Source organism: Bison bison, unplaced genomic scaffold, assembly GCF_000754665.1.
Source record: "Bison bison bison isolate TAMUID 2011002044 unplaced genomic scaffold, Bison_UMD1.0 scf7180017864473, whole genome shotgun sequence".
NCBI lineage: Eukaryota > Metazoa > Chordata > Mammalia > Artiodactyla > Bovidae > Bison > Bison bison.
Window position 1 is genome coordinate 21,280,667 of NW_011495034.1, and position 25,351 is coordinate 21,306,017.

Here is a 25,351-nt window from a genome sequence, read left to right on the forward strand (position 1 = left end):
CTGGTGAGCTGCCGTCTATGGGGTCGCACAGAGTCGGACACGACTGAAGTGACTTAGCAGCAGCAGCAGCAGCAGCAGCAAAATACATGTTTCCAAGATGTAAATACAAATTTTGCACACAAATTTGTATGGTTTATTGTATGTCAACTTTACTGCAATATTACTGTAAAACTTCTAAAAATATTTTTAAATAGTAGGAATAACTTTATTTTTTACACAGTAGTTTAGGTTAGGCTGTTGGAAAATATGATTATCATGTTCTTTAAAAAATTTTTACTTTAATTTTATACTTGAACAAGCAATATTTTTATTTCCTTTTCTCTTTTCTAAAATGTAGTTCAGTTCAGTCGCTCAGTCTTGTCCAACTCTTTCTAACCCCATGCACTGCAGCACACCAGGCTTCCCTGTCCTTCACCATCTCCTGGAGCTTGCTCAAACTCATGTCCATCAAGTTGATGATGCCATCCAACCCTCTCATCCTCTGTTGTTCCTTTCTCCTCGTGCCTTCAGTCTTTCCCAGCATCAGGATCTTTTCCAATGAATCAGTACTAAAATGTAATGTAAATCTAATTATCTTTAGTGCTAAAAAAATTCAGACATGATTATCATATTTTTCTTTTATGGTTATCCTTGTAATATATGCTTATTTCTCTCCATTTCACAGGGTACAAATGTAATTGGTTTAACAGATTTAAACCAATAAAATTTTGTTTCTTAACAGATGAAGGAGACAGATCAGCTTCTGACAGTGATGAGTGTATTATTCCAGGTCCTGTCTCCAAGAATATCAAACAGGTCAGTAACCTGATATCAACCAAAAATGTTCTGAAATAAAGCTGCTTTTCATTCATAGTTTATCAGTCTTCATATATGAAAATCTTAAGGAAGAATATTTCTGGAAAAAAATTTATGTATTATCATAATCTTTTCCAAATAATGATCTAGTATAAGAAAATTTTATTTATGCTTTCATTATGTAATGGGCCATAACATTTAAGTGTTAGCTTTGCTTACGTGTTTTAGAGTACCTAACATCTGTAGCTACAGTAGTTACTTGTTCAAATCAGTTGACTTCTCTGACTCCTTTGCAGAACCATTATACAAAGATATAGTAAATCAAATCTGAACTTTAAATCATTTCCAAAATGTGAGATTGCCTTTAAAACTGTAGTAAGTTACATATGTAAATTCATAGACTGTTCATATCTAAATATGTCACTGATAAACTGTTAACGTTACTTCATTCTACCCAAAAATTAAACTTTCTTAGAAGGTAATGCATTTCATATACATATACTTTGCTTGTTTTGTAGCACATTGCTGAAAAGTAGTATATATGTAAATTGAAGTTTTGAAAAGAAGCTATACTTTAATTTACATAGGAAGTATCCCACTTACCAGAGCATTTTTCATTGTCGGGGAGAAAAAAGGTTTTATAAAGTAAACATAAGAAAAGTGGTAGCTTTTTTATTCATCCAAGTTAATTTTCCTGAAATGATTAATTGTATTCCTTTAATTTTTTTAGAATTTCCCCTTTAAAAAAATAAAAGAAAAAATAGAATTTCTACTTTATTGTTTTAAGAATTGCAATACTTATTTCAACTCTTAAAATCTCATATTTTTAGCTTAATCTCTCTGCTGAACAAACTCATAGAACAGAACATTTCAGATGTCACAGGTGCCTCCATAAACTAAGAAACCCATTGTTTCTGTGATTGAGAAATACAAACAGATGATTGATAAATACTTCATCTGTCCAAAGTTTTATTATCATTGTTATATGATTGTTAATTATCATAATATCATTTAATGTATAGCATACTGATATATGGAATTCTCCAGTATTCTTGTCTGGAGAATTTCATGGACAGAGGAGCCTGGCAGGCTACAGTCCATGGGGCCACCAAGAGTCAAACATGACTGAGACAGTAACACTTTCACTTTCACCCACATTAGGGTTTTCCAGGTGGCGCAGTGATTAAGAATATGCCTGCCAGTGCAGGAGACATGGGTTCCATTCCTAGATCAGAAGATCCTCTGGAGTAGGAAATGGCAACCTGTTCCAGTATTCTTGCCTGGAAAATTCCATGGACAGAGGAGCCTGGCAGGGGTCCATGGGCTCTCAGAGTTGGACACGACTGAGCACACACTCATGCACCCACGTTAAGGAGTATAATCCGCTTGACTCAGTCTGCCAGCTCAAATGTTAAATCTTATCCAGAGACACCTTAATAGACTTACCCAGAATAATGTTTGACCAAACATTTGTATACCTCATGGCCCAGTCAACTTGACACATAAAGTTAACCATCACATCATTTTACTAAGAACACTCCATTTAAGAGTAGTAAGCCTGCAAGTTTGACTCAGATATTTCTTTCTCACATTCTTCACATTTCTTTCTCAGTAGTTCTGCAAGACTCTGCTTACTTTCATCATGATTTTTGGATACTTTACATGGTTTAGCCTTTGAACATAAAAGTATGAGATACTGAATCAGTCCTAGGGCCTAAGGGACTAGTACCAAAGGATTTACTTCTCTAGCAGATTTACAAACAGCACTCATCTCTATTATTATAACTCAGTGATTCCCAGGGATTCACCATCTGCAATTGGTAATCACATCTCCCTAAGGGAGTAAATAGAGCATTCTGGCCCTGCCCTCAGGAAATATTATACTAATTGGTAAGATGTGTTCATGAAAAGTCAAGTATTAAATCATCAGTTAAATTACAATCTAAAACAATCAGGAGACAATACCACCAATGATTAGTAGATATTTGAGCTAAAGAATAAAGCTGTTCAGGGCCCATCTTCCTCATTTTCCAAATAAGTAAACTGAGACCTTGAAGTAAGGTGACTTGCTGACAGTCATGCCACTAATTAAGGAAGTTCAGAGGAAAGAGAAATTTGGAGTGATTTTTCAATAGACTTCATTAAGGAGATGCCCATAATCTGCTCACCCACCCTCTTTCTTGTGAGTTTCATGTCTGCTTTTTCTCATTTTAAGCTGATTTTTTTCTGCTTCACTTGCCCAAAGATAGCCCCACAAAATGCCCAAGCCCAAAGAGAAAGATCTGATCAGCTACGTCTAGCCTCTGGATTGGATCCATGTTTATCAGTTGTGGTCCTTTGACCCATTCAACTGTAGCCAGTCACATAGGGAAAAGGAGTGTCCACTTTAACTGTAACATCTCAAATATGGGGATACATGGCAGCAAGCACAAAGTCATGTGCATGCTGCTGGCAGGGGATGCACAGTATGTTTCAGAAATAAGAATACACTAACTAGAGCAGCCTTTCTGCAGAACAGGATAGAAGGTTTCAGATATGATGGAGAAGACTAAATATATTTTAGATTTTATCCAGGAGATACTAGGGAGACATTGCAACAGTTAACTTTATTTTCTAAACATTGTATTCATCATCTAAAAGTCAGTTTCAAAGAATGGGGAAATGTTATCTAAAATTTTATCATCTCAGACCAGAGATTTTCAACCCGGGGCAGTTTTGCCTCGCAAGGGATTCGTTTTGGCACCGTCTGGAGGTATTTTTGGTTGTCACCCTGGGAGAGACTACTACTGGCATCTAGTGGATAGAAGTCAGGGTTGCTGCCTAGCATGCTACAGAGCACAGGCCCCACAGCAAAGACCTGTCTGGCCCAAAATGCCAGTAGTGCTGAGGTTGAGAAATCCTTTATCAGATTTTTCAACAGAATCATGTGTATATTGACAGCATTTCTAGCATCTCAGTGCAATTGTACAGTGCTCTTAACTAAGAACAGAGAATTTAATGTAACAAAGAAGTTTAATGAAAGAGCTATTCTTCTAAAATAGTCAACTAAGTCTAATGTATACATATATTTTTCCTTTGGAGTAAATTGCATTTTTTCCTTATTACTTCCAGAAAAGTAATTTTTGTTACTTTGCTACAGCCTAATACAGCCCTCACTACTCAAATGCGACTTCCTATAATGATTTTTGATGCCATCTCAGAAGTGTGAATTATTGTTTCAAGCAACCAGCTATTCTAAGCAATGCTTTATGCCTTGGTAGTCATTAATCAAGTTCCCATGTGGTTTTTCAAATTCTATGTTTAGTAGAAGGTACTGACAAGTACCTTATGTTAATAGGTGAAATTTAGTTTTATTAAATTATATAACAAATACAGTAAAATAGTATAATCTGTGAACACAGGAACAAAACTCAGGAAATCATCATAATGGTGAAATACAGCATTTTCTAATGATTGTACCAGTTTTTCTGTGTGCTCCTTTCGCAATCATTTAATACCAGTCATGGAACTTTTTTCTTTATAAAGATTGCAAAAGTGGTACAAAGAACTCCTGAATACATTTCACTCAGATTCATCCGTTGTTAATGTTTGCTACACTCTTTTTAATCATTTCTATTCTCTCTCCTATATACATTTATATGTATGTATGCATTATATACACACATTCTTACATACATAATTAAGAAATCATACCCCTTTATCCCGAAATACTTTAGAATAATAATACAATACTATTATCTAATCTACAATTCTTAGTAAGATTTTGCGGGTTGTCCCTGTATTATCACTTATAGCAAGTTATTGACCTGGTCCAGGATCAAATCTAGATCACACATTGCATTTAGTTGTCATGCCCCTTTGGCCTCCTTCAATCCATAATGGTTCCTCAGCATTCCATTGAGTTAGTCTTTCATAACACTGACTTTTTCTAAGAATGCAGGCCATTTATGTTGTAAAATGTCCTTCAATTTAAATTTGTGAGATTTCTCCCCGTATTGGATTCAGCTCATTTGTTTGGGTAGGAACCCTACAGAAGCAGTGCTGTGTCCTTTTCAGTGCATGAAACCAGGAGACACAGAATGTCATTTTGTCCCACTGCTGATATTCACTTTTTAAGCGTAAAAACTTTTGTGGCTCCTTAATTTCTTCTTTCATCTCCTCTTTAAGAACTGCTTCAGGTAGAAATCTCAGGGCACTATTATAATAGCTTTCTTTGGAAGGGAAGGTATTACTGAATGGCTAATATGTAATATCTTCTTTAGTTCTCACAACTGTTCTTCGTTCATTAGCATCTACTGTGTGTCATACAAGAAGCAATCCATGGCTTCCAAAAATTTACAGTGTAGGGGAAATACAATTAGAGCGCAGAGGTCAGTGCTGGGAGACTGGGATGCGCAACTGCTCTGAGAACATTCAAGAGAGGTGCCTAACTCAGCATGAGGGACCATCGTCAGGGAGAGCTTCCTAGAGTCAGTGAAGCTTGAGCCAGCTGTGGAAGGTGATTAAGAGTTAGTGAAAGCAAAGGAGAGTCATTATGGCCCAAAGGAATAAAAAGCATGAGACTTTGAGAGAGTGCAGAGAACATGGCTTATTCTCAGAGTCAGAATGGTTTTAGGATGGGCCAAGCCTAGGGCATATGGAGGGAGCCCCAGGAGAAGATTCTGAAATGATAGGCCTGTCCAGAGCATTGAGGCCTCTGTGTATCAGTTGAGGAAGCTGCAGTCTATCCTAAAGTTCTGTGAGCAGCCAGTGAAGATTTTTAAGGGGGGAGGATGATCACTCATTCATTAAACAGGTGGAGTCAGTAAGCATTTACTGTGTCCCCAGCCTTGTTCTGGGGACTGGGAACTTAGCGGTAAGAGAAATAAGTCTCTTGCGTTGGGGGAGCTTACACTCTTACATCACATTTTAAAAGATCTTGTTATCAATAGGATAAAGAATAGAGGCATAGAGATTAGTTAAAAGGTAATTAACCCTACTCTGTGGTTATCTCCACTGTGTAGAAATGTTTTAAATTGCCTTTACCTATAGCTATAATGTCACCAAATTGAGACTAAAAGTAGTGTCCTAGATAAAAATCATTTATGCCAATTACACTCTGAATTTCAGTCATCGCCTGTACTATGTAAGCAATTTAAGATCATTCAGTTTCTTTTTTTCATGTTACAGAATCTGACAGCTCATAGTTACTTTTTAGAAATGTCGATCCTTAAAAGGAATCTAACAGATTTCCCAGGACTTAGACATATTACTCGGTTCTTCCTCTTTTCTTCATGTCTGTGATGTATAATTAATCATAGATTACTTCATTTTGTTTCATTTCATTTACAACATTTATGAGCTTCACTTTGTCAGAACGAAATGCTTGTCCCCTCCTTTCCTCTCCAAAGTGGCATAATTAGTGTTAGCATCTTTTTTAACAGGCTACATAAAGTTTAGTGGCTGGATTAAATCAAGTCATTAACATAATGTGCTACCCAATTTGCCCCTATCTCTCTCTGTTTCCAGGACATCAAAGTGCCACAGAGCACCAGTGTAATTGGGCCTTGCTGGCCTGTCAGATTCCGTCAGCCTGATGACTGCTGCTTTTACTAAAAAGCTTCTAGGCATGATAATTAATGGGGGTGGGGGTGGGGAGGGTGTCTGAGAAATGTAAAACTTTGGACATTTCTCTATGAATATTTTATTAATTTGAATAATCAGAAGTTAACAGTATCAATTTAATATATAATACATTGATTAAAAGCCTTGTTTTAGGTCCTCAAAATAGATATCAAAACTGAAAATTTGCATCTGCCATGGCAGTAAGGAAAAGAGAATTATAATCCTTCTTTCACATTATTTCTAATTTTCACCATTTAAGCAGTGCATCATTCAGATTTCACAACTAAATGCATTGCCTTCAGCTCACAGATTTCTTAAAGTGTACCCACAGGTGAGAATGAGAAATCACAGGCTAAAACAGTAACACTCTTTTTTGTGCAATGCATGTTTACATCTTTCGCCATTTCTAACTAACAGCAGTTTTGTAAAAGCTGCCATAGTCAATTGGATTAAAATGCATTTCCACCTGGAAGCCAGGTTCTCTTGAACAAAGTGAGCGGGCATTCCCAGGCAATCACAGTAGTGATGTCCAGCGAAAATGTTTTAAAGCTTTTGCAAAAGACAGAATGCATAAAACGATTCACTACTGTTGGCATTCCTGTATTAAAAGTGATTAAGTCCCTTCAGAGTCAAACACGATATCCTATCAGTGGGTAAAGTACACCCCTCCCACTGTTTTACATATAGAAGCTTAAGCTACATAACCAAAAATATTGTATTACTCTCCTGATATTAGTTGCTTTTAAAATTATTTTTAATATTTTGCAACTTAATTATCTCTTGCTGATATACTATGAACTATATACTGCTACATATAGCAGTATATATAGTATATACTGTATATACTAGTATATATACTGTATGTATAGTATATACTGTATATAGTATATAGCAGTATACTCCTTTACACATGTGCATAATATTACATTGTATAGCTAAACTTTATTTGTTTAAATAAGTGCCTTTTCATGGACCCTTTGGTTTCTATCAATTTTTGCCAATATAAACGTTTCCAGCTGAAAAGCTTTTATAAATAATGTGTGAAAATTACTGTTTTCTGACACCACGCTTTTTGTCAAACTAATGAGTAAGAAATTATATCACTGATGATTCCATTTTAAAAGCAAGCAAAAAGATATATTTGTACATAATGCTTATGTATTTTTATATGAGCATGCAGATCTAACATTGGGGTTCACGTAAGCAAAGGAAAGGCACCTCAGGTGGTTCAGTGGTAAAGAATCTACCTGCCAGTGCAGGAGAAGCAGGAGACCTGGGTTCAATCCATGGTTTAGGAAGATCTGCCCTGCTGGAGAAAATGGCAATCTGCTTCAGTATTGTTGCCTGAGAAATCCCATGGACAGAGGAGCCTGGCGGGCTACAGTCCATGGGGTCGCAAAGAGTCGGACATGAGCACAAACAATCAAAGAAAATGTTTGAAAGTATATAATAAAAACATTGTACTGCAGTATCTCTGGGACATGGGTCTGGGCAAGAGTCAGCAAACTATAACCCATGTGTCAAATCCAGCCCTCTACTTATTTTTGTAAATAAAGTCTTATTGGAACACACCACACCTGTCATTTACAGGTTGTCTGTGGCCTCTTCATGCACAAGAGCAGAGTTGAGTATTGCCAACAGAGACCATTATAGCCTGCCATGCAAAAAATATTTGCTATCTGGCGTTTACAGGAAGGAAGCATCTGCCAACTCCTAAGTTAGGGAATGGGAGGAAACAACTTTGATATTTTACTTTCTAGGATTTATATTGTTGAATTATTTTTAGTGATGAGTATAGACTGCTTCTAGGCTTCCCCAGTGGCTCAGCGGTAAAGAATCCACATACAATTCAGGAGATGTGGGTAAGATCCCTGGGTTGGGAAGATCCCCTGGAGAAGGGCACAGCAACTGACTCCAGTATTCTTGCCTGGAGAATCCCATGGACAGAGAAGCCTGGCGGGCTACAGTCCATAGGGTCACAAAGAGTCAGACACAGCTGAAGCAACTGAGCATGCACACACGCATAGACTACTTCTAAAAAGGGAATAATTTGTTAGCTAATTCTGTACTAAAATGTTAACTAATAACTAAAGAATAGTTTAATGTGAATTGTAGAAGCTTTTCTATAAATGTCTTAGAGAGGGTCAATAGAGGGTGAGTCTTTTCTGGTTTAGAGCCATGGATTTCCCAAGTGTGGTCCTCAGACTAGCAGCATCAGCATGACCTGAGAATTTGTGAGTGATGCAAATTCTTGGACCCCACGCTAGACCTAATGAATCAGAAACTCTGAGTCTGGAGCCCAGCAATCTGTGCCTCGTCAACTCTTTCATGTTGTCCTGGGATATGCTAAAATTTGACAACCACCTCTTTAGGGAAAGGAGGTAATTCTCACCTTGGCTACAAGTTAGAACCACCTAGGGAGCACCTTTAAATGCCAAGGCCCAGGCTCCACTCAGATCAGTTAGACCAGAATTTTCTTTAGAGCTCCCCGAGTGATATCAGTAGGCAGCCAAAATTGAGAGTCTCTATTTTATCACATCTGTTCTCAATGATGGTTAAAGTGGAACGGCATATCAAAATCACCTGAAATTGAGGGTCATTTTTAAAATTCTTCCCTTCTTCACAGTACTGCCATAGTAAGCCACAGTTGATGGAGATGTGTCGTATCCCTCAGCTGTATTAGGAAAAAATACTCCAACCATTGCTTTAGAACATGTGGTAACGAGCTTCTGTAATTTGCTGACCATTATAGATACAGTAATTTTCATGGTATATAAAGGAGACAATGTTCTAAAAATAAACACTCTTAACCTCAGCATCATTTTGATCTCCAACACTGAAGTTTTTACTATGTGTATTATTTGTTCAACACAGTATGTTTTAACAGAATATATGATAAAAGAAAGGTTACTTACTGCCACTGTTGAAAACTGGATTGTTTGTTTTGTTTGTTAAAAACATTATCACCTTAACAGTTTGTGCTCTTCTTTACTCGTATTTCTCCCAAAGAACTATTATTATTTTTAAAGTCAAAGACTTGTCAATCAAAACTTGCATGAAGAATGGATTTGATTACTAATAAGTGGAAGCTCTGGAGACTAGTATGAGGGCTGCTGCTGCTGCTGCTAAGTCACATCAGTCATGCCCAACTCTGTGCAACCCCATAGACAGCAGCCCACCAGGCTTCTCTGTCCCTGGGATTCTCTAAGCAAGAATACTGAGTGGATTGCCATTGCCTTCTCCGAGTATGAGGTCTAGGGGACTCTTTTTGAGTCTCTGAGGTGTTTGTGCCTACCCCCATCTTTAATCATTAACCATTCCTACCTACTCTACTTACTTATGGCTCTGTCAGTCCCAATGCTGTTTGACTTTTTGAACCAAATATTTTGAGCTTGTCTTAGACCTCACTTCAATTAAACTTTTATTCTTAAAGGTCACAGGCATAGATTCATAACCTTCCATTTCCATTTTGTCTGGATTATTATAAAGTACCAAGTTCTTCATAGGCTTTATTTGAATTTATTTACACACACACACATACACAAAACATTTTTATGACAATAAAATAATACTCATGTAAATTTGTGTAACCATTAGGAAAGTAACTTGATAATCCTGTTAAGTTAAATTTCTTATATCTGTCACCCAGCAATTCTAAGAGAACCACTCACATACACAAGAAAACAAAAGGATATTCAGTGCAACATTGTTTTAATTGCAAAAAATTTTAAACATTTTGTTCATCAGTAGAGAAACAGACTCAGTTCAGTTCAGTCGCTCAGTCGTGTCTGACTCTTTGCGACCCCATGGACTGCAGCACACCAGGCTTCCCTGTCCACCACGAACTCCGGGAGCTTACTCAAACTCATGTCCATCGCGTTGGTGATGCCATCCAACCATCTCATCCTCTGTCATCCCCTTCTCCTCCTGCCTTCAGTCTTTCCCAGCATCAGTGTCTTTTCCAATGAGTCGGTTCTTCACATCAGGGGGCCAAAGTATTGGAGTCTCAGCTTCAGCATTAGTCCTTCCAATGAATATTCAGGACTGATTTCCTTTAGGACTGCCTGGTTGGATCACCTTGCAGTCCAAGGGACTCTCAAGAGTCTTCTCCAACACCACCGTTCAGAAGAGAAACAGACTAGAAATTAATTACATATATAATATAAATGGAATTCTGTACAACAGGTAATATTAATGAGTTAGATTTCAATTATAACCATAAATCTCAAAATATAGCATTGAGTGAAAATAAATTGCAGAATAATTCACAGAGGATGTTATCATTCATATAAAATCTAAAAACAGAAAACAGTTGTTGATCGATATATACATACGTAGTAGAAAGTATAAAAGCATGACTGGGCATGATACACATCAACTTCCGGATAGTGGTCACTTCTGGGGGAAAGAAGAAAGGGGGGAAAGGAATTGGGAGGGGGCACTTCTCCCTGAATCTGAAATATTTTATTTCTCCCACAATAAAAACAAAAAGATTTAAATCAGATATAGCAAAAAAGTAAAATCTGTTAAAGATGTTGACTACTTGAACATGTCAAATTATTTCCTGTATACTTTAAAAAGTTAAAGAAATGCTTGTTTGCTGAAGAATTAAGAATGAAATAAAACTCACATACAATCTCCTGCAATAGTGAGATTTAAATCTAACTGACTGAAACAAGTTCCAAACCTTTATCAGAGGACATTCTCAGTTAAGCAATACTGTGTTTAAGAGCTGTCAAGTTGAATTAAGTTTTTAGAAGCCTAACAATCCAACCCCAGGGTGGCTGCTATGATTGTTGAAACCAGAGGAAGAATTCAGCATGATCTTCTGAAGTAAAAAAAAAAAAAAAAAAAAAAAAAAAAAAGTAACCCTGCCAATAAAAGCCCAAGTAAATACTATAGAGAAATATGGCCTAAAATGAGAATTATAGCATCAGTCAGGAAGCAGGAGTGGAATTGAGCCAAAATCATGAGAACTCTAATTTTTTTTTCTCTGAGAGTAATACAGGCTGTCATCACATTTCCAGATCATTCAATCACATAAAGTATAGTGTCCATCCATACAGACAACTGAAAGGAAGTTGCACACAGTTCTTATTTGAGAGATTTCTATTACTGCTGCTCACCACAATCAGAAATTTTAAATGCTCTTTTTGTATGCCGATGCTGACATCTGGCTAACTAGGGAGGCTAATAGGGTAACCGGTGAACAGGAGAGGAAATGTACTGAGAAGTACTGAGAGGCCCAAAGCTCGTTCTGGCTAGCTAACGTACTGTATGAGCAGAGTGTTATTCAGAGGAATGACCGCGTGGGTTCCTCTGGCGGTCTTGAACAGACGGTATTCTGCATCCGTCTGAAACACTATGCTTCAGTCACTGTCATGTGAATGAGTATATATATATAAGATATATATATCCCTTCCAGTTCACCTAATTGAACTTTTTTTTCCACTATATCATGATGAGAATTTTCACACAGAGAAGCTGACATGACAATACCCTACCCCTAGATTCTACAAAACTGACCAGTTTTTGAAACAGTATTATTCAATTAAAATCTAGACTGGCAAGATATCTATGTTTTCAACAGTTAATAATCCCCAGCTTCCCAAAATGTAGCAGACACAATCAATATTTGCTAAAGGAGCTGCACTAATAATTGCAGCTTCACATATTTCTGGCAATATATAAAAGATATCCGCAATAAATAGAAGATCCTCAGCATTCCCTTGACTCAATGTCATTAAGTATTTATTGAGAGCCTCCTAAATGCCAGATCCTAGAGAGGATGGTAAAGAGCAAAAGATGAATAAGATATGGTTCTGGCCTCCAGGAATTCACAGTCTACAGAGCGGGGCAGATATGTAAACAAATCCATGCAATCCAGTGTGAGTGAAAAGTGTAGCGCGGGCCCAGAGGAGGAACCAAGTCAGTCTTGGAAATCAGGAGTAATGCCCTCATAAAAGGAGTACATACGTGGCCCAGGGCTTCAGATAAATGGAATTTTGTCTGATACAGAAGATTTCAGATGCAAAAGCTCAGCAATATAAACAGTACACCACAGGTCTGGGAAGTGGCTTGAGTGTAGGGTAATAGGTTTCCAAGCAGAAAGGTGATACCCAATTTGTTTTAGAGAAGGCACTCTGCCACCAGAAGAATAGTTGAGGCTGCAGGCAGGAGACTAGAGGGAGGAGGGCCTCACCTTTCTCACAGCCATGAGCATAGAGCCATTTATTTTTTGAGTGTGTCCCTGATGGCTCAGAGGTTAAAGCGTCTGCCTCCAATGCGGGAGACCCGGGTTCGATCCCTGGGTCAGGAAGATCCCCTGGAGAAGGAAATGTTAACCCACTCCAGTATTCTTGCCTGGAGAATCCCATGGACGGAGAAACCCGGAAGGCTACAGTCCACGGGGTCGCAAAGAGTCAGACACGACTGAGCGACTTCACCTTCACCTTCACTGATACAGTCAGCAAGATCTGGCTTCCCTAGTGGCTCAGATGGTAAAGAATCTGCTTGCAATGCAGGAGATCCGGGTTCGATCCCTGGGTTGGGAAGCTCCCCTGGAGAAGGAAATGGCAACCTACTCCGGTATCCTTGCCTGAAGAATTCCATGGACAGAGGAGCCTGGTGGGCTACAGGCCATGGGGTCTCAGAGTTGGACATGACTGAACGACTAACACTCTTTCGCAGCAAGACTATAATCCCTCTATAACTAAAACAGCCTCATACCACCCATCTGTCTGCTTACAACTCTACCAACCAATTATCTTTTGTGATTCCTTCTGATTTCTCCCCACTTATTCTGTAGTCATTATTGTTGTTTGTTGTTTAGTCACAAAGTCCAACTCCTTTGTGACCCCATGGACTCCAGCCCACCAGGCTTCTCTATCCATAGGATTTCCCAGGGAAGAATACTGAAGTGGGTTGCCATTTCTTTCTCCAGGACATCTTCCTGACCCAGGGATCAAACCTGCATCTCCTGCCTTTGCAGGTGGATTGTTTAACCCTGAGCCACTGGGAAACTCTCTCTCTGCTAATTCTGTGAAACTGCTTTGTAACTATTGGAAGCTGTTGAATTAGTTCCTTCCTCAGATCGTGTGAGAACATAAAAGAAGTTTCTCTAGAGATAAAAATGAGAAAAGAAACCGCATCTTGTTTTGTCTTTGTATTTCCAGTAGCTGACACAGTGTTGAAATATCTTCAGCTTTCCTTAATTCAGTGAACCACTGAAATACTTAGGAAGTTAAAGGAACAGGAATGAATGATCTATAGGATATGGTGGGTGTGAAAATGGAGATTTGCAAGAATGGCTCCAAGGTCTCCAGGTTGTGGGTGACCAGGTGGACAGTGATGTCATCACCTGAGATAACAAGTATCAGGATGAATGATAGTGGTGGAGAGGAGAGATCGTGAGTTCAGTTTTTACACTAAGTTGGAGTTGTCTGCTACACAGTTGATGTGCTTCTTAGTCTTCAGAATCTTTGCATATCATCTAGTTGAACTTTGGATTCACAGAGGCATGAGCAGAACCAGAATTGTTCCAATGTTGAAAAAGAAGTTGGCTAGGCCGATTAGCCAAAATTTATAATGTTTGGAAATTGTTTATTCAGGGCATGCTTCCCTAGATACATACTATTTGGAACTTATCCCTTTTTGGACTTAGGTTGATTCGTGTAGCCTTAAAGAAACAAAGAAATGATAACTGATAACTCTGTTAAGTTAGAGAATTGAAAAGGACATAATCTAGAGTTAATGAGGCTGGGGTGGTGGGAGGGAAACTAAGAAGAAAAAAACGATCTAGGCCAGAAAGCAGACAGATATCATAAAAAGAATTTTAAAGCTTTTTGGGAGGAGGGGGTGATATAGTGGGTTTCTTTTGGTTTATTTGGTTTTGGTATTCTGTCTGTTTGTTATCCAAGTATCTGCATTTATTTAGTATGTAGACTATATTTTGTATATAGTCTTATTTGACAGCCCAAGTTCGTTCTTGCAGTAATACAAGTTTTCATACCGGGATTGTCCAGTTATTATTAATTTAAAAAAACACTTAAATAAATTTGATTCCCCTATTTAAAAGTTAATTTGTCTCTTCATTGGATTCTGTGATAACCAGATTTTAAATTCCTCTCATTCACAATGTGAAAATAACAATGTATACACCTCTTTTGCCTTTGTTATAAGCTGTTTTCTTTTAATTCTTTTGTGCAGAAACAGTCTAACCACAGCACAGCACAGGAATGTTTTATGTTATTGTCATAACAATTCTAAGTTTGTCAAATTACAAGTTATGTAAAAGACTTAATTATGCATTGTGCTGCATTTGAACCAGAAGTATAAAATAGTTTGTGTGTATGCAATTTTGACAACCACAATACATTTTAAGGAAAAATAATATTTAAAATGTTTTCTTTACTATGTTAGTCTTTGGCAAGCAGGAAGGGCTTTTCTGAAGTGAGATTAGACAATAGAGCCAACTTCATTTTTTATGCACGTGAACAGAGAGGGCTTGAGGTTATTAGTTGAAACCGAGTAACCTTTCCAGGCTTTCATCTCTTTCTTTTCAAATTTGAATATGAAAAGCATATTCAAGTCAAAGACCATCACTTTAATGACATTTGGCAGTCATTTGATTTATTAGGTTTTAGAAAAAATTTTCCTTTAAATATTTCATCATACTATGCTAATCCTAGTAATATTGCCAGCTGCAGCCTTGTACCTGTATTAGTGGAGACAGAATGGTGTGGAATTTTCTCTGTCATCCTAGTAAAATTTCCATGAATCTACTGAATAATAAAATAACCTTATTGAAATATTCAGATTTGGGTTTTTAGTTAAAGTGTCTTAGAATACATAATAAAAGAAAATGTCTTTTGAAAGAAGGGGGTAAAATTACTTCATCAAATATTGAGGGGGTTTGCCAGCAATGGAAATTGTTCTTTATGGGAATATTCTTTACAATAGGGTACTTATGCTTTTCAGTTTGATTAATTATATTATATACTTTGAAATATCAAAATAGTAATTGCTATGGTGAAATTACACACTGATTTACATTTGACAATGAATTCCTAAAAGTTAGTTATATAAGCAGGTCTTAGTATCAGGATTTTTAGTATTATTTTAAGTTATATAATTTACAGTAGCATACCTCTGAATTTAATAAAGAGAAATTTAGTAAGGGGGAATAAAGAACAAATTTTAAATTGTAAACATTTAAAGTTAAATTCAATGTAAACATTTAACTGAGGAATTATCTTGGTGTGATCTAATTTTTAAGTCATAGTCTATCATTTGTTTTAAATTATTGTTCAAGGAAACATATGACTCACATATAATGTTTGTTACACTAAAATCTATTAAATAAGGATTGAGATGAAAATTACACAAGTATATTTTTTCATTAATTCTGTAAAAATGAGATAATTGTAAGAAAATTATGTTAAATTCAATAAAAATTTGTCTTTTGTTTGAAAACTTATTGCTCATTAAATGAAATATGTTATGGAAGAATACACAAGAGAATGAGCTGTAGCCCTGCTTAATATGGATTCATACAGTTATTTATGTTAGCATAATAGTATAAAGTGTTCAACAGGCTTTGATCTTTGAATAACCAAAACTTTCTCAGGTACCAGAGAGTAAAATAAAAGCAGTGATAAACGCGTATTTCACTACATAGTTTGAAACAAGGCCAACTGATGTGTGTCATTCTGAAAGCAATTGGAGATGAAGATCTCATAATCTTCACTCCTGATGGACTACTAGCGGGTATTTATAGCCTCAAATGTAAATCAGGAGACTATTGCCATGACACTGTTAACTTCAAACCCTGGGGCACTGGAAGCTCATTCTTTCTCTCTCTGTCATGAATAATCTATCATGTGTAACTAGACTGTAGGGTACAATACCTTCCAAAAAAAGAAATCAATGAAGGCCAAGTACCTTCATGTTTTATTTAAAATTGACAGTGAAAAAAGAGTAAAGGATTTTTTTTGTTGTTCATTTTTTTTTTGTTTCTTTATTGTGTTTTGTTTTTGCTCTTTAAACAGCCACCAGAAAAAATCCGGATTGAGATCATAGCCCTTAGCCTTAATGATTCCCGAGTAACTGCAGATGACACTATCCAGCGACTCTTCGTGGAGTGCCGATTCTACAGTCTTCCCGCTGAAGAGACACCCGTGTCACTTCCAAAACCCAAGAGCGGCCAGTGGGTCTACTACAATTATAGCTATGGTAGGTATGGTATTTATAATATAGACTTTTATCTGTGAAGGAAGCCAGAGGAACACGAGAAAGTACAATTGTCTAATGTTCACATAAAATCATGGAAGTATTATCAGAATAGATTAATGAAAGTCAAACCTGTAGCATAAGGATTAAGAAATTAAATTTAAAATTCAGTTGTCCCTTTGTGTCCGTGGGTTCTGCATCTTCAGATTCAACTAAAACACAATGGAAAACACTTGGGGGAAAAAATTCCAGAAAATTCCAAGGAGCAAAACTTATACTTATCATGCATTCACAACTATTTACATCGTAAAGTTTCATAAGTAATCCAGAGATGATTTAAAGTATACAGGGTGTGCACAGATTATATGCAAATACTATGCCATTTCATATAAGGGGCTTGAGCATCCTTGGATTTTGATAGCTGCAGAATCCTGGAACCAACCCCCCTTGACAGCTGACTAAGGGACAACTGTAATGTTTAACTGTAAAAGTTATATCAAAAACAGTGGGAAAAAGATGTTCTAGATCTTCCTGCCATATCACAGTATCAGTAGAAAAATGCCACCTGCATCTAAAGTTGAATTTAATCAAAAAATGTATTTCAAGGGGAATAAAAGTACTGGTTTTTTTTAAATCATATGATGCTAACAATTGAATGTCCTATTTTTTTCCGCATTTCTGCTCAGTATCGTCACGCAGATGTTTTTTTACAACATACATCTTTATCTCTCCTAGTGTCTAGATGTTCAGGATTTTAATTGATATAAGTTCTTACAGTATCTTTTCATTTTTAGCCCACACATCCCTTCATAACAGCCGGCAGGTTTTCTGTTTTAAGGCTTTATCACCTATTAGCTAGTTCTAATGAAAATCTGCTAGGCCAGTACAGACCCAATAGGCACTCTGTAAATTCTTAGATCAACCAACTTTAGGATGATTTTAAGGATAGTAGGTATCAGTGTATAATTGATTTCAGTCCAGTTCAGTCACTCAGTCATGTCCGACTCTTTGCGACCCCATGAATCGCAGCAGACCAGGCCTCCCTGTCCATCACCATCTCCCAGAGTTTACTGAGACTCACATCCATCGAGTCAGTGATGCCATCCAGCCATCTCATCCTCTGTCGTCCCCTTCTCCTCCTTCCCCCAATCCCTCCCAGCATCAGAGTCTTTTCCAATGAGTCTACTCTTCGCATGAGGTGGCCAAAGTACTGGAGTTTCAGTTTTAGCATCATTCCTTCCAAAGAAATCCCAGGGCTGATCTCCTTCAGAATGGACTGGTTGGATCTCATTGCAGTCCAAGGGACTCTCAAGAGTCTTCTCCAACACCACAGTTCAAAAGCATCAATTCTTCGGCACTCAGCTTTCTTCACAGTCCAACTGTCACATCCATACATGACTACTGGAAAAACCATAGCCTTGACTAGACGGACCTTTGTTGGCAAAGTAACGTCTCTGCTTTTGAATATGCTATCTAGGTTGGTCATAACTTTCCTTCCAAGGAGTAACCGTCTTTTAATTAGAGGGGAGTAAAAAATCTTATCAGGTTGCCATGACCATAAATTAAAACTGCTTATTAAGTTCTTCAAAAGCCCTATGTTAAAACAAACCAGAAAGATGGAGTGTTGTGTTATCTTTAGCAAAATAGGCCATCTCATGCTAGTTGAACACCAATATTTTTTTCTCACAAGGTTTGTAAATTTCATTTTGATCAATATGTACAATCATACTATTGTACCAATAGGGTTGTGAATGCTCATGGTTTGTTTGTTTTGCAACTGGCATTTTTAGAAACATGTTCATTGCTTGAGATAGTAATCATGAGTATTCAGAGATCTGGTCTAGTCTACCTTGTATCAAAAGTTCTTACTAGTTATGAGAACTTGAGCAAGGTGTTTAAATTTCATGATTCCCCATTTTATCTATTGAATAAGGTGCTAAGAACCCTTCCAGTTCAGATTCTATCATTCTATGATTAAGAGGTAAGTTGAGAAGTCACTTGGGGAATAAGTAGTGTGGTCAGGATAAGAATCTGATTTCTCCTTCCTATCACTGACCTGATCTAACAGAACATTTCCAAAAACTACCTCACACTTTCTAGAGATCTTTTAACTGCAAAGTATCAGAAAAGTAAGCCATAATCACAGTATTTATTACTAATGAAAAAACTGTTACTAAACTAATTTTAATGAAGGTACTCCCAAGAAAAGAGACAAGCTCTTCTGTTTTTTTTTTAATTATTATTCATTATAAAGGTTAGCAGGAGACTGTTTGGTTGAACTGACAACAAAATTGTTTTTTAGAAGTTGGTTATGCATTGAGAAATTTGGCCATGCAGCACAACAGATGTTTCCATTTGCTTAAGGAGCAATGCACGTTATTCTTTGGGGGAAACCTGTGGTACATGCTCAAGTTCCCTGGATTTTGTTCAGTCTCACATGATGGCCTAGGTCTGTTTGGGCTTTTTGTCAGTCGCTAGGTTGGGGCTTCCCTGATAGCTCAGTTGGTAAAGAATCCACCTCCAGTGCAAGAGACCTTGGTTCGATTCCTGGGTCAGGAAGATCCGCTGGAGAAGGGGTAGGCTACACACTCCAGTATTCTCGGGCTTCCCTTGTGGCTCAACTGGTAAAGAATCCACCTGCAATGCAGGAGACCTGAGTTGGATCCCTGGGTTGGGAAGATCCCCTAGAGAAGGGAACGGCTGCCCACTCCAGTATCCTGGCCTGGAGAATTCCACGGACTGTATACCCCCTGCGGTTGCAGGTAGTCGGACACAACTAAGCGACTTTCACTCACTTCAGGTTGGTTAGTTGGCATTCATTTGGTTTTTGGTTTTTGTTTTTTTTATATTTTCCTTTTACTACAAGATATACTACTAACTAATTGGTATTTTAGTATTTCTGATGAATTATTAATAGTCACCTGATAGCAACAAGAAAACCAATAATCTATTAGAATTGAATTCTTTAGAAGTATTTACTATACTTTTTGCAGCTTCTATTTCTACCTATTGAGTTTTGACTATACAGAATTTTCAAGGTTAATTGAAAAGAATTTTAAGGATATTTATATGGTGGGAAGGGAGAGAAATGTACTTTGGGCTTAGAAGCAAGTTAATGCTGTCTTATATCTATTGTATCTAAAAAAACGAAGTCCTAGATCATCGGCAAATTTGAGAAATAATTATTATTAACCTTGTAGAAGGCTTATTTTTCACTTAAGGAAGACATATTGAAAGTGCTTATTTTTAAATTAATATGTTTGCATCTCCTTCCTTGTAGGAGAATTTCCTTGAATCTTTGCTTCATAAATAACTTATCTCATTCATCTAATTATTGTAATGATTTAGCATTCACAAGTTACTTGATATAAAAGGTCAATATAATATAGCCTTACATCTTCCAAATCTTATTAAATGTTAGTGAAAGTAGTTTTATTTCCAAACTGACTTTTTAACTGAGACAGAAAATTTAAAGGCCAGCTAGTACATGCTGTCTCCTTTTGGAACACCATTCCAGTTGAGAGGTGAACTGAACCTTGCGATGATTTTACTCTGCAGTATGACTTGAATCTACTCAGAAGGGATTTGTATACTGAGGCCTGAATTAGGTACATAAAATGAGAGGTTTAGACTAGTGATCCCCAGGATTATTCATAGCCTAATTCAGTCTTTATTAAGAGGTGTTAGTACCAGTTTCACATACACAAAATAGATCTTTTTTTTAGGGCTACTAACACTAGGGGGAAAAAAAAGAATCAAAGTTGAATTAACTTGCTAGACGTCGGTAGCAAAAACAAAAGTTATATTTTATTGAGCTTGAAAATGTTGCTTGGAGAATGCTGAGAGAGCAAGAGAATAGTTTGGTTAAAAAAAAATAAGATTAATGGTAGAGCTAAAGAATGTTGTCTGGGCTGAATAACATCTTCTAGAGAGCTGACAGTGGGAAGGAAAAAAGATTAATGAAATCGTCCAAAGTTTTTATGAGTCTTATACAGATCTAGGCCTTTAGTCTCTGAGCACTGAACAGTCTATCTGTTGGAACAATTAAAGTTTAATTCAGAAGATGAAAAAGAAGCAGAACTTTAGATTTTGTTACTAATGGGAGGAAAAACTTGGCAAAGATAAGGACTAAGGGGAGATAATACTTTAACACAAAAGTTATCTGAGATTCAAGGTTATCAACCCTTAGCCTGCCAGGTGCCTCTGTCCATGAGATTCTCTAGGCAAGAATACTGGAGGGGGTTGCTGTGCCCTCCTCGAGGGAATCTTCCAGACCCAGGGATCGAACCTGCATCTCTTATGTCTCCTGCATTGACAGGTGGGTTCTTTACCACTAGTGCCACCTGGGAAGCCCCCTTATATAATTAAACTATCTGTATTTCTTTTGCCAAATAACATTGCTGAAGAAAATAGGGATTTCCCCAACCTGCAGAAGTGAGGGATGTCGTTCTGAATTTTGCTTTTTATTGGAGTTGCTTTGCAGTGTTTTGCTAGTTTCTGTTGTATAGCAAAGTGAATCAGTTATACGTGTACGTGGGTTGTGTTTTTAATGGTAGAGAATTCAAGATCACCTCAAGTGTTTGGACTACTGGTTTGTATCTTTTTTGAGACACATCCATTCAGTAAATTTATGTCAAATTCTAGCAAATCCTATACCCATGTGGCTTCTGATGAGAATGAAAGGTAATTATCTTACTTTTTGGAGAGTTCAGATTCATTTCATAATCACCAGGATTGCTTTTTAATGGATATTTTAAGTTTTGAAATGTAGATTTTTTTTTAACCCACATAATTCAGAATATCAAATGGATATTCTTGGGATCATAACCTGATTAGAGGTAACCTAAGTGTCTCCCACATGTTTAACACACAAAAAAATGTTTACTAGTTTCTGATCCTTTTCAAAAATCAGAGAAGGAGCTGATTTAAAAAACACCAAGGGTCTAAACCTTGGTTCTCAATAGTATCCTGACCAGCAGCTGGGAAGATGTTAGACATGCAGATTCTCAGGCCTTCCCCATACCTACGGAGTTAGAAATTGAAGGTGAGCCCAGTCATCTGCATTTTATCACATCCTGCAGGGATTCTGATGCATATTAAGGACTAAGAACCATTAGGATAGATTAAGTTCCCGAAGGCCTCATTTATACAAGCAGGAGAGCTGTACTTCTCACTTGGTACACTTGTGGAGAACCAAACTCAGCAGTGTGTAGCTGGAGTTTTTTCTAAAAGGAAATTTTTTATTTTCAAGTATAGTTGTAAAGTGTTGTATGTTAGTTTTAGGTGTACAGTGATTCAATTACATATATACATACAGATATATATATATATACACACATACAGATATATATATCTTTCTTTTTCAGATTCTTTTCCCCTTATAAGTTATTACAAGATACTGAGTATAGTCCCATATGCTATAGAGTAGGTCCCTATTGTCTATCTGTTTTATGTATAGTAGTGTGAATCTATTAATCCAAAACTCCTAATTTATCTCTCGCCCTACCTTTTCCCCTTTAGTAACCGTAAGTTTGTTTTCTCTCTCTGCTTTGTAAATAAGTTCGTTTGTCTTTTTTCCTTCTTTTTAGACTCTACATATAAGTAATATCACATAATGCTTGTCTTTCTTTGTCTGGCTTCCTTCACTTAGTGTGGTCATCTCAGTCCATCCGTGTTGCTGCGCATGGCATTATTCCATCCTTTTCAGTGGCTGAGTAATGCTCCATCGTGTACACATACATCTGTTTGCGAGATGTGGTGTATACTGTGTGCACACACACCCCTCCCACACGTCTTCTTCATGCATCTGTTGATGGACGTGTAGGTTGCTCCCGTGGCTTGACCACTGTAAATAGTGCTGCAGTGAACATTTGGGTGCATGTTTCATTTTGACTTACAGTTTTCTCTGGATATGTGCCCAGGAGTGGGCTTGCTGGCTCATATGGTAGTTCTGTTTTTAGTTTCTTAGGGAAACTTCATACTGTTCTCCATAGTGGCTGCACCATTTTACGTTCCCACTAACAGTGTAGGAGGGTTCTCTTCTCGCCACACCCTCTCCAGCATTTATTATTTGTCGAAAGGAATTTTTGGAAGTGTTCAGTCAAGAGCATTGGTTAAGGTACCAGATTTAAGGAAGCAATATCCCTTTTAAGAAAGCGTGAAAGGAGAGTGAGGTGGCTTCTCTTGACACAGTGATGGAACTCGCTCACATTTCAGCCTGTGTTAACAGCATGGTTGCAGCTTAAACAACAGGAAGAGTTCTGGCCTCATGTGGAATAAGGAGGTTTAGCACGGAGGTTAAGAAGGCAGGCCATGAGGCAGACCTTCCTGGATTCAAATTCTAGCTCCGCCACTTCCTAGCCACGTTACTTGAGGCAAATTACTTACCTTCTCTAGGTCTGCATGATCGTCTGTAAATTGTGGGTCAGCATGGTTCTTAACAGATGTGATTGCAGTAAGCAAAATATTGAGTGTAGGATGTAGTACATGAATGTCACTCACTAAATGGTGGCCATCACTATTTTTATCTTTGTTAAGAGACTAGGAAATACAGTGTGCTAGTCCTCTTACCTAGAAAATCCCATGGACAGAGGAGCCTGGTAGGCTGCAGTCCATGGGGTCGCTAAGAGTCGGGCACGACTGAAGCGACTTAGCAGCAGCAGTCAACTGAATGAAGCAAAAGCAAAACGTGTCCCAGCTATACCAGTTTTTACCAGTTTTAGTGCCGTTGTTCAGTCGCTCAGTCGTGTCCCAACTCTTTGCGACACCGTGGCCTGCAGCACGTCAGGCTTCCGTGTCCTTCACCATCTCCTGGAGCTTTCTCAAATTCATGTCCATTGAGTCGGTGATGCCATCCAACCATCTCGTCCTCTGTCGTCCCCTTCTCCTTCTGCCTTCAGTCTTTCCCAGCATCAGGGTCTTTTCTAAAGAGTCAGCTCTTCACATCAGGTAGCCAAAGTATTATTCAGTGGTAAAGATGTTTTTTTAAAACGTTGAACATAGAATTGCCAAAGATTCAGCAATTATACTCTGGAAACACACCTAAAAGAATTAAAAGCAAGGACTCTGACAGAGTTTGTACATCATGTTCAGCACAGCATTATTCACAACAGCCAGGCGGTGAACAACCTAAATACCCATCAGAAGACATAAAATGTGGTGTGCTGTGCATGCTAAGTCATTTCAGTCGTGTCCGACTCTTTGCATTCCCGTGGACTGTAGCCCACTAGGCTCCTCTGTCCATGGAATTTTCCAGGCAAGAATACTGGAGGGGGTTGCCATTCCCTTCTCCAGGGGATGTTCCTCACCCAGGGATCAAACCCATATCTCTTAGATCTCTTGCATTGGCAAGTGGGTTCTGGTGGCTAAAATGAGGTCCCGTTGCTCTTCCCATAGTGGAAGAGAATGACTTTTTTAAAAAGCATGACATTTTAGCATTGATAGGTAACACTATATTTATAAAATTTACACGAACCCTTTGTCTTTTTCGATTTGTGTAAATCACAGTAACTTATATAATTGGCCACATTCACTAGTACGGTATCGTGCAAAGAACAATAAGCTCAAGGCTGTAGTTTGACCTTGGTTCTTCCTTCTCTTAAACCACCAGCCCACCCCTACACAGACCTTTGTGCCCCTCAGCATGTGTGCCTAACTCAGTGCCTGGCATGTACCGTCTTTGGCCCTCAGTTTTTAGTCAACTGAGCCAAGGATTAAATGAGTTGATAGCATCATAATTTGAGGTTGAACTCAAATTGTCCAGGGAAACATTCTCAGTATAAAATATGTTTGTTCCCAGTGAAACCTGGCTTTAGAATTGTCGTGGTATCTTTCACCCTGTGTGTGATAAAGGGATAATCTCTAAATTGAGATCTGGTCACCAGAGAGACTTTAACTCCAAAATGGCATCTGAAAAAGAAATGTCTTCCTTCCACAGCTAAGGTATGGCTGAAGGGCTGCCAAGCTGAGAAAAAAAATAAGCGGATGAAAATTGAAGTGTTCACACTCCAAGATGCCATTTCCCAAAGTGCAGACACTTCTTTACTTTCACGTGTTCACCGTCTTCTTCCTGGTGGGACTCAGAGGAGTTATCTAATCTGATATTTCAGCTCAGTAAAGTCTAGCCACATCCCTGCATGCAGCATGTACCTTTAAAACCACAGACACTTCACACCCAAAGAAGCCTCTCCCCGCCTTCCTCCAGAAGTCTATCCCGTACCCCCCACCCAACCACGAACGAACATCAGCCTGTGGATTTCCTCAACCCAACGCACTAGGATGCCTCTTTTATTTCTTATTGTGGCAGGAAAGAAGGATTAAATTACCGGGGCTGTCAGGAAGGACAAGCTCTCTGCCATACATTATCATTATCACTCGCTCCTTGGGTGAAGGAAAATGCAGTAAATCCCTCAAATACAAAGCAATAAAGACTGCTGGCTTTTACTGTCATGACTGCCACTGCCATTAACAGGCAGTGACAGCGATGTGGCACTCTCAGATGTTGCTCGTATCTTCTCTGACAGTGTGCACAGAGGCCTGCCAGTGACATGACATTAGATCACATGACTATTCAGATTTGATTCTGGTTTCCAGCGCTGCTTTCTTTTCCCAGGCGTACAAGCAAGGTGGCACGCGTCTCTAAAAACAGGTATTTATACAAATACAGAATGGTACTGACGTAGCATATTCCTGAGTGACTGCCTCCTGTGAGTTTTGTGGTGTT

At 38.0% G+C, this 25,351-nt stretch overlaps 1 protein-coding gene across 1 annotated transcript in view; it reads left to right on the forward strand.

Moving 5' to 3' along the window:
- RPGRIP1L (RPGRIP1-like) overlaps positions 1–25,351 on the forward strand; it is a 98,383-nt gene that overhangs the window by 62,212 nt on the left and 10,820 nt on the right. Inside the window, exons 22-23 of the mRNA XM_010861936.1 lie at positions 722–795; positions 16,449–16,632. Coding sequence (XP_010860238.1) covers positions 722–795; positions 16,449–16,632 — 258 coding nt within the window. The remainder of the gene's footprint in view (positions 1–721; positions 796–16,448; positions 16,633–25,351) is intronic.